At 50.7% G+C, this 9,794-nt stretch overlaps 1 protein-coding gene across 4 annotated transcripts in view; it reads left to right on the plus strand.

Moving 5' to 3' along the window:
- The first annotated feature begins 5,985 nt into the window (after positions 1–5,985).
- BMP4 (bone morphogenetic protein 4) overlaps positions 5,986–9,794 on the plus strand; it is a 6,870-nt gene continuing 3,061 nt past the window's right edge. The window contains exons 1-2 of one of the 4 annotated variants that reach the window (XM_031020183.2): positions 5,986–6,062; positions 9,345–9,469. In XM_031020183.2, coding sequence (XP_030876043.1) covers positions 6,001–6,062; positions 9,345–9,469 — 187 coding nt within the window. In that variant the 5' untranslated portion in view covers positions 5,986–6,000. Of the gene's footprint in view, positions 6,269–6,398; positions 6,498–8,502; positions 8,677–9,344; positions 9,470–9,794 lie in introns of those variants that run through there. The other 3 variants (XM_006749055.3, XM_031020187.2, XM_031020185.2) reach the window with 3 other exon arrangements.

Below are 9,794 nucleotides of genomic sequence, written 5' to 3' on the forward strand. Positions count from 1 at the left end.
GCTTAGGGCATTTCTGTCCTCAGAAATACATATCCGGTGTCCCCGCCTTTTCCCCCTAGAGACTGACAATTGGGAATGCCCTCTCGAAGTCTCTCAGCCAGAGAAGCCAAGGAGGGCAAGAACTGAGTCCAAAATGCAGATGCCTCCAGGAGCTTCTTTTCTAGAACAGCGGTTCGGGCCCTCCCTGGGCTTGAGAAGAGCACAGGGGTGGAGCATCAGTCATCTTGCCCTCTTACCTTGGGCTGCCCTGTGCCCCCAAAGGCCCCGCCTTGGTTGCTGCAACCGCTCTTCTCTGGGAGGCCCCAGAGCCGATTCCCTGGAGCCCTAGGTCGGTTTCCTCGGTGCTGTGGCCACCATGGAACTACCGACTGTGCTTCCCTTCACTTTGCCCTGGGCAACCCCCAGGTCACCTGAGGTGACTTGAAACACTGTCTCTTTCCTGTGGGCTTCAGATGATGGTCAAAGAAAATAACCGTAAGGAATCATTTCAAAAGCATATTTTTACGGAACTTTTATGGAAATATAACACGCATAGAAAAGTGCACAAATCTCATGTATACAACTTGATGAATTTTCACAAAGTGAACATCAACAAGCATTTTTGAATGTTTATTCCATCTATACATAATCCCTGAGGGGATTACAAATAACACATTTATTCTTGAGGAGGACATTGGTGAAAAGGATTCCCCTCCCCGCCCAGTACCATGAAATATTTAGAATACTTGTAAACACACCCAAGTTTTATTTGTACAACAAAAATTTCTTGGATCACATATCCCTTTGGACAAAACTCTCCTTGCAAAAGGCTAAAAAGCTGTTAGCTCGAATCGAGCTGTTAGGTGGTTAGATGGTATTGCCTAACTGACATCTGGTTGGGAAACCATAACAACTCATTTGGTACAGCCTGATGTTCCTGCCTCCAAAACTCATCCCATAGTGACACTGCATTTTTATCCAGGTCACCCTGTTAATGCACCACAGGGAGAAATATATGCTGAGATCGAAGATAACCCAAAGTTTTAACCTTCTTGATACATTTCATAATAGTTTAATTCCAAGCAGCATCCCTGCCATAGAAGCAAGTGGGTACAGTTGACTACTTTTTAGCAGGGGAAGCTTAAAACAGGGAGAAGCCAAATATCCTTCATTGAATACCAATGCCATCCTCTTTGGAAAAGGAGGAATTTCAATATCCATGCCCTGGCTGCCATCCACATATTAAACATGTTAAGACATAAAAGCAGTCTTTTCATCTGTCTGATCTCTCTGGGATCTTGATTAGAATTCTCTGTCCATTTTTTGATGGTCTGTTTTGAAGGATTTTTTTTAAAAGAACTGTATTCCAGAAAGTAGCAAGCCAGTGATCTATATTATAAAGAAAAATTCTTGAAAGTCAGAGATATTAGAGACTGGAAAAATCAGAGATGGAAAATGTTTCAGATATGTCATCCAGTCTAGTATTTCTTTGCTCTCAGTAGTTAATGTCTGTCCACTTTGATAGTTATTTGTCATCTTGGCAGAGATTTGTTCATGGGTCAGATTTATATAGACAAATCATAATGAATGTTAACTCCGTGCTCACTGGTTCACATAAACAGCCTTTATCCAATCAATACCTAAGACGTGTGCAGCTCCAATGGTGATAAAATAAATGTGACCTGTAACCCCTTCCTTTAAAAAGTTTATCACTGAATAAATAAATAAATAAATAAAACTCAGTGCCAGGGTGACTTTTCACCTACTTTGCTCATGTAATCATTACCTTTGCGAAGAAAAATAATAGCTAATATCTGCTGAACATTTTATGCCTGCCATTTTATTATACTAACTCACTTAATGCTAATGAGAACATTATGAAATAGAAATTGTTATTCCCAGATTATAAATGAGCAAACCAAGACTCTGGAGGTTAAGCCATTTGACCATGATTTTAGCTAGTGGATATTATTTCTCCATCTTGGGGCCTGAGAAAGACCTGTGAGGAACTTGGGCAGTCCTCACATTTTACCCTGAGGAAACTGAGACCCAGCAGAGGTAAGCAGCTTCTTTCTCAAGATCACAACTTTTACCTGGGGAAGTTCACAGAAAGTCTTGCTTTAAGGTGGGCTATGTAATAAGAATTCCAAGGAGGTAAGCTTCTGGGTCTTGATTTTGTTCTGTCTTCTGAGTACTGGGAAGATACCCTAACGTTCTCTGTCACCGCGTGCTGTAAGGAATAGAGCCGCAGCTGCTGCCTTGGCCTTGGGAAAGCCCTCAGGACAAGCCTTGTCTAGTCAGAAGCTGGGGCCACAGGGGTCCATCCCTCTGCAAGCCCTAGCTTTTGGCATTTGGAGGCGGAGGCAAACTGACCTGGGCTGAATTTTGGGTCCCTGACCGACTAGCTCTGTGACCTTGAGAAACTTATATGACTCCTCTAAATTTGATTCTCAGCTGTAAAACAAGGATTTTATGAGGGTTGTTGTGAGGACGAGACAGCAAATATGTAACAAATGGTAAGTATAAATTAGAGTATAAAACGAATGGTCCTGGCCAGTTTCAGAGATCCCTTTTAATTCCATTTCCAATTTATCTATCTTACTGTTTCTCAAAAGTCAGCAATGATGCTGGGGATTTGCTCAAAATATATCTCCAGAGCTTCAACAGACACTTAATTGGCAAAGAAGGTTTGATGACTTGATGTGGTTCTTAATCAAGGACCTAGAAGTAAGGACTACTACACCTATAGGATTAGAAATCTTTTCATTTGCAAAGACCTATTTGTTGTGTTCTGGGCATAGTAATACTATAATTACCATATTTAACAGCTTATAAAGCACACACCAAGCAAATTCCTTGCCTGTTTAATAATGTCTAGGTATCAGCCTTTTAGTGGTATCTATCAGCCTTGAAAATACAAGTGAAATAACTTTTGAAACAGTAGTTCTCAAGCTTTAATGTGCTCAGAATCATCAGGAAACCTTGTGAAATATGTAGATCTCAGACAGACAGAGCTGGGAAATCTGCATTTCTCGGTATCCAGCCTTGTTCTGAAGCTTATGCTCCTCGGAACATACCTTAAGAAAGTCTGTCCTAACAGCTTTCTGTCCAGCTACTCTTTCTTGATGCTTCCCAGGAAAAACCCAAACAAGTGCCCTTCATTTAGCAGTAGCAGCAGCAGAACAATAGTTAACTCTTGAATTACAATAGATGTCTCCTCCTAATCTAAATGACTGAAGGTCACAGCTTCATTTGGTCCAGCCATATTACATTCTATAAAAACACCAAGATTCACAAGTAAGCTTGAGATAGGGACTGATTTCCCTCACCAGCTCTGATCACTAGGCTGTGACGGATTTAGTTCTCTAACCAGCAAGTAATTTCTTCTTTGGCATGAGAGATTGGAAGTATAAAGGAAAAGAGGAGTGAGTAAAGAGAGGTGATAATAGATGGTTTGTACAATGTGGGCTAGAAATACAGCTGTCCAAAGAGAACTGAAGCTGAGTTCTTCCACCACACATCTAAAGATTCATATCGGGGTCTAAACAAGGTATGTCAGGTGGCTTAATTAGAAACTCCTGGGCTATGAGTTTCACACACTCATGGGTGGGCCAATGGCCACTTTATTATTTAGGCTTCAGCAAAATGAGATAATAGCAATTATCCAAAAGGATTTGGATTAAAAAAAACAACCACCTATTATCTTATAATAAATAAATAATAATAAATTATAATAAAATAAAGCCCTGCTTTTAAACACAGCATATCACTGTTGTTTTTGAGTTTAAATATTAAGGAGCACATTTTGTTAATGACCAAAACAATACTGATTGTTTTAGGGGGCTCAGTGAACATTTAATCTACCCTTACTCTAGGCAGTGCGCTGAAGGAACACACTGCCTAATGCCCCAGGATGGACATTAGGTAACTACTTAATGGAATTTTAATTTTGTTTCATTATTATTAGTAATTGATGTAATTCTGGGGGTGCCTGGGTGGCGCAGTCGGTTAAGCTTCTGACTCTTGGTTTTGGCTCAGGTCATGATCTCAGGGTCTTGAGATCAAACCCAGCATCGGGCTCTGTGCTCAGTGCAGATGGAGTCTGCTTGAGACTCCCTCTCCCTCTCGCTCTGCCCCTGTATGCTTGCATAATAAATAAAATAAAATCTTTTTAAAAAACTGATGTAATTCTGATTATGTTGGAAGCTGGAGGTATCCTGTCAGTCATCCTTTTAGGGTGGTGGTATTGCCCTGCCCTGTTTAATCAGAGGCTTCTAGAAGAGGTGGGCTCAGGTGTGATTTAAAATGGAAGAAGATAGGTGTTTAATGAATTTCAATTAAAAAATGAAATCATTTTCAAATTGAAAAGGGGTATGGAAACTATCTGTCCTAATCCTTTCATTCTGTTGCTGAGAAAACCGAGGCCCATAGGAATTAAAGGACATGCTCAAAGCCATACAGCTTGTTTCTGTTGTTTGAGGCATTATTAGGCTAAAAGACCTCACAGGCCTAACTTGAAAAAGATGGCAGGATGCCTTGGCCCTGCTCTCACAGTTGTCCCCCCAGATTTCATCTAATTCCAACCCTTGTTCCACATAGGAAGTAGTTCCTGTTTTCTACATATTGAAGGTGTGTAAACGTAAAAGTCTTTACAGGTGAGGTACCTAGGACCAATACCTGTTTAAGTAAAGACCTACATGTTTTGCTGGGACAGTGAAGTGTAGCAGCCATCCCAGGGTAAGAAAACCAGGACAGAAAAGGCTCCATCCTCCAGCATTCCCCCATCTACCTGGAGCTCAGGCCTGAGACCCTCAGACCCGCCCTGCAGTATTAGTTCAGAACTCCAGAGCAGAGCCTGTGATTTACTTTAGGGCTCCGGGCAAGTTCCTTTAACCTGGCTGTTCTTCCCCTCTGTGTGTTTGTAAACCAGAGAGATGATGCTGATATCTCCCCACACTGCTCTGTCAGAGACACCGTGTGAAATTAGCTCCTGTTTGGGAAGGTTTTAAGCACACATTCCGCCTCCCTGCTAATATGATTACTAGCACTTTCTTGTAAGAAAGGGCCAACTTCTCACCCCTTTCTTCCTTTAAAAACAGAACAAAGGGTGTCTTTTCTTGTCTCCCTATGGCCAAAACGTTGTTGCTTTAGTGGTTGGTTACCTCCTCCTCAGGTCAGTTTGCTGAGTTTAAGTATTCCCAGGTGAGCCACAAATAAACAACAATAGCAACAAAAATGACCTCTGTGGTGGTTCTTAAGAGGGTTTCTGAGTTATAATAAGTAGGCTTTTCTAACTGTAAAAACATGGCCCCAGCCTGTCTCCATGCCACCTCTGTCCTCAAAAGTGTTAGGCCTGGGGTGGGAGGGGGGCCATCTTCCTGAGGGTCATCGCCAAGGCTTTCCACAAGAAGCATTGAAAACAACGTTTTGGAAGGAAAGTCACCTTTCAATAGCCAAAGAGGTACCTCTTAGAGCACACAGTTCTGCGCACAGCCTGTTTCTCACTGTTTGGAAATCCTTTAACAGTTTATGGAAGGCCACTCTTTAAAGCAATCCAACAGCTCCTTTTTCCATAACCTGATTTTAGAGGTGTTTCATTATCTCTAATTACTCGGGGTAAATGGTGATTACTCAGTGTTTTAATCATCAGTTTGTGCAGCAGTTACTCTAAACTCGGGGAAGCCCAGACTCCCATGGGTATTTTTGGAAGGTACGGCGACTAGTCGGTGCATGCTTTCTAGTACCTCCGCACGTGGTCCCCAGGTGAGCCCCGGCCGCTTCCCGGAGCTGGAGGCAGCATGGTCCCGGCCCGGGCAGCAGCTGCGGACTTAGGCGCAGCCCGGGCTTCCGGGACCCGGGCCTGCGACGCGAGGCCCGGCGGCTGGATGGGAGGATGTGGGCGGGGCTCCCATCCCAGAAAGGGAGGCGAGCGAGGGCGGAGGGAAGAAGGGAGGGGCTGCCGGGGACGAGGAGGAGGAAGGAAAGAAAGAAAGAGCGAGGGAAAGAGGGGGGAAGGAGAAGATGCACGAGGGCAGAGGAGGAGGGAGGGAGGGAAGGAGAGCGGAGCCCTGCCCGGAAGCTAGGTGAGTGTGGCATCGGAGCCGAGGGACGGGAGCCTGAGACGCTGCGGCTACTCGGGGCTGAGTATCTCGCCTCTCTGATGGGATTCCCGTCCGCGCCGTCTCGAGCCTGCAGCGCCCCAGTCCTCGGCCCTTGCCCAGGTTCACTGCAGCCGTTCAGAGGTCCCCAGGAGCTGCTGCTGGCGAGCCCGCTACTGCAGGGACCTATGGTGAGCAAGGCTACCTGGCGAGGGGTGCCGGGCAGAGGGGGCCGGGGAGCATCCCTGGGGGGAACAGCGGGGGGCTCAGCCTTTGACCACAGCTAAAGGTGGCCTATTTTTTCTCCAACGGTGGTGCTAGAGGTAGGGATGCTGGCGCTGAAGGACACTTCCACATCTGCTACTGCCTCTACCCAGGCCACTTTCTCCGTCCGGCGGCCCCGGGCGATTGCCACCTTTGGTAGGTTCTGGGCAGAAGAGATGGGAAGAAGAGGAGCCTTTAGTTGGGGGGTCGCTGGGAAAGACTGCGAGGTCTTGAGCGGAACGCGTTGCGGGGGCACTGGCGTTCGCGATCCCCGGACAGGAGGGCCGGGAGAGAAAGGAGTGTCGGCTCCGAGGTTCGGACAGTGTGAGGTGGCCGAGGGACCGCGAGATGGAGGAAAGAACACCTAACCAGGGCTGGTTCTGCCGCCGGGAGCGCGGTCCTGCTGCCTCCGGAGCCTGCGCGCCGCCCGAGGGGCTGCGTCGAGGGGAGTGTCACCCGATCCGGCCCCCAGCCCGCCGGAGCCCCTGAGAGCACGCGAACTGAGGCTGCACGACGCGCCTTATCCACAAGCTGTTTTCATGAACTTGCAGCATCCAAGGAGTCTCTCCCCTATCATTTCCTGGTGTAGGGTCTGTAGGGACGATGGTTGGGATGCCTGGCGCTCCGAGCACGCGTCTTCCTGCGGTGTCGTGGCCCATGGGGAGTCGCTGGCGAGACGCACTGCGGACGGAGGCTCATACTGGTCCTCCCAGCGCAGATCCGACCAGCAAGTGTCCCGGGATTCCCGGGTCCCTGCGGACCCCTCCTCGCGGGAGCTGGGCCCGAGGCCTCAAACGCTTCCTGGGCACCGCTTAGGTGGATGGACTGTGAGGATCGCAGTTTGTGGGCTGAAAGCTTTGTGAGACGTTAAAACCCCCCAAAACATAGACTTGGTAAACTGAGGCCACCTCTGGGCAAACTTCGGCGTCGGGAGAAGACTCTGGTGGAGAAGTAAAGGACAAGCGCCCCGAGTTGCATCCCTGCCAACCCCTGCCAAGAAAAAGTTCTGCAGACGAACGTCCTTTTGGGCTTTTGTCTTTTTTAATTAAAGAAAAAAATGGGGGGGGGATTGCGTGATTAGAGATGAATCCTACGGAATCCGAAATTGAAATACAACCCGCTCTCCGTCCAGCCTCCCGGTTTTAGCGCCGCGCGCTCCCGCCGCCGCCCGGGGAGATTCCTAGGGGCAGAGGATAGTCCGGGGATCCCGGGCGCCCGCCCCTTCCACGGGCCCTTCGCCCCGCGGGAACTGGCTCTTCTCTGCTTTTCCCGTTTCTACAGCTCCTCCCCCGAGGCATTTTTAGGGTTCCAGGCGTCTGAAAAAAACCCCTCTTCGCTCTCCCAGCCCTTTCGCAGTCCGTCCCGGCGGTGGCGCGGGAGCGGGAAAACCGTAGAGCCGCTCAAGAAGCGGCGCGGCTCTCGCGCGGCGCCGACCGTCGCGCAGGGGCGCCCGCGGCCTCCACACCCTGGCCGGCGGTGTGGGGCGGCGCCGGGCAGCCGGGGCTCGGACGGAGGGCTAAGCGTTTGATTCTTTACTCTTCCTCAAACGCTTCCCGCGAATGCCCTCAAGAAGAAAACCAAGTTTGTGAGGGAGAGAGGCGGGCAACCTGAGCCCTCGATCTCTGAAGCGACCCGAGGCTGGAACTTGAAAGAGCCTCAAGGAAGGGAGGGCGGGTGCAGTGGCCTTGGGAGCGGGAGTCTGGGGTTCGGGACCCCGGGGCGGGCTGGGGTCTAGGCAGAGTCGCGCGGGGCAGGTTTTTGAAAAGGCCCCCGTGCAGAACCACCCATGCATGTAGCATCTTCCGTTAGAGTCAGGACAACCCGGTAATTCCTTGAGCTGTGGGTTGGTTAAGGTTCTTGAAGGAATATTTGCTGCGACTCTGCAGCTGGTGCAAAGGAGGAAGGGGGTGGGGGAAGGAAGTGGCGGGGGGAGGAGTGGTGGTTTCAAAAATAAGACAATCTGGAGAAAGAGGGGAGAGACGCAGACACAGAGGTCGAGCGCAGGCCGAAAGCTGTTCACGGTTTTCTCGACTCCTGGGAACGCGGTGGGATTTCCTTTCTGCGCCGGGTCGGGAGTTGTAAAACCTCAGCGACATTAAGACCCGAAACTTGTGGTGCGCCCTTTCCGCAGCGACGTCTCCTTTTGAGTCCGCCCCTCCGCCTTGAATGGCTCGAGGACCGCTTTCTTTGGGAATTTGCTTTGCTCGGAGTGGACCCCGCGGCCGACGCGGTGCGGAGATTCTCTCGGAAATGGAAGCGCAGAAAATAGCCCAGCGGCCGCTCCCTCCCCACTTTCCCACACCGATCTCCGCCTAACACGTCCCCCTCCGGCCCGGTGCGTGACAGGGGCGGCAGCTTTTGGCTAGGAGCTCGAGCGCCAGCCCGGCTCGTCCGAGCACTCGCAGGCGTTCGCCAAGGAGTGACTGGCTGTCGCTGGGAGCAATATTTGGCCTCGCGGAGACCCCGGGGAGGAAGTGGCGGGGAGCGCGCGCGCGCGTGTTTGTCTGTCCCTCAGCGCTTTCCTTTTTAAGTGCCCCTGGGTTGGAGAGGCTTTGAGCTGCTGAGACGCCGCCGTCCCCGCTCCCGGCCCCATTTGAGCCGTGTTCGCGCTGGAGGCGCAGCCCCTATACTGCGCCCCAGATCCTCCGGCTTTAGGCCGCTGGCGCGGGGGCCTGGCCCGCGGCACCGAACGTCGCAGGTAGAAGCGAGGACCGCGTCCTCAGCGCACTGCGCCGGGGGACCCGCCGGGGGCTGCGCCGAACCCGGCGCGGAGCTCCTCCCAGACCGCTGGCGGCTCAGGCGGCCGGCGCGGGGGTTGGACTCTCCTGGAGGGGGCGGGGCCGCGGGGGGAGGGCGCGCGGGCCCTTTCACCGCCCGCCGCGGGAAGGGCGGGCTCCTCCGTGCGCGGGGCGGGGCTTCTGCGTTCACGTGACTCAGAGGGGCTGGAAGAAAAACAGAGCCAGACTGCGCCAGAGTCTCATTATATTCAAATATTCATTTTAGGAGCCATTCCGTAGTGCCATCCAGAGCAACGCACTGCCGCAGCTCCTCTGAGCCTTTCCAGCAAGTTTGTTCAAGATTGGCTGTCAAGAATCATGGACTGTTATTATATGCCTTGTTTTCTGTCAGTGAGTAGACACCTCTTCCTTTCCCCCTCCTGGGATTTCTCTCTGCCCTCCCCACCCCTGCTCGCCTTGTGTCCCTTCCGTCGGACCTTTTTTCCAGAGTTCACACTCCGCTTTCTGGCAGCGCTGTCGCTTTCTTCTTGGCCGGGCAGCCGCGGAGCTCTGAGCGTACCGGTTTTGTTTAAAGTTCTGCTTGCTCCCACTCGCACTCTCAGATCGTGTGCCTTGCAAGAAAGCGGAGCAAGAGGGGGCTAAAGAGATGAAAGGTCTGCAGCCTGGGGTTGTACTTTCTGGGCAACCACACACACACACACACACACACACACAC

This window comes from Leptonychotes weddellii, chromosome 9, assembly GCF_054177405.1.
Source record: "Leptonychotes weddellii isolate Sample4059 chromosome 9, ASM5417740v2, whole genome shotgun sequence".
NCBI lineage: Eukaryota > Metazoa > Chordata > Mammalia > Carnivora > Phocidae > Leptonychotes > Leptonychotes weddellii.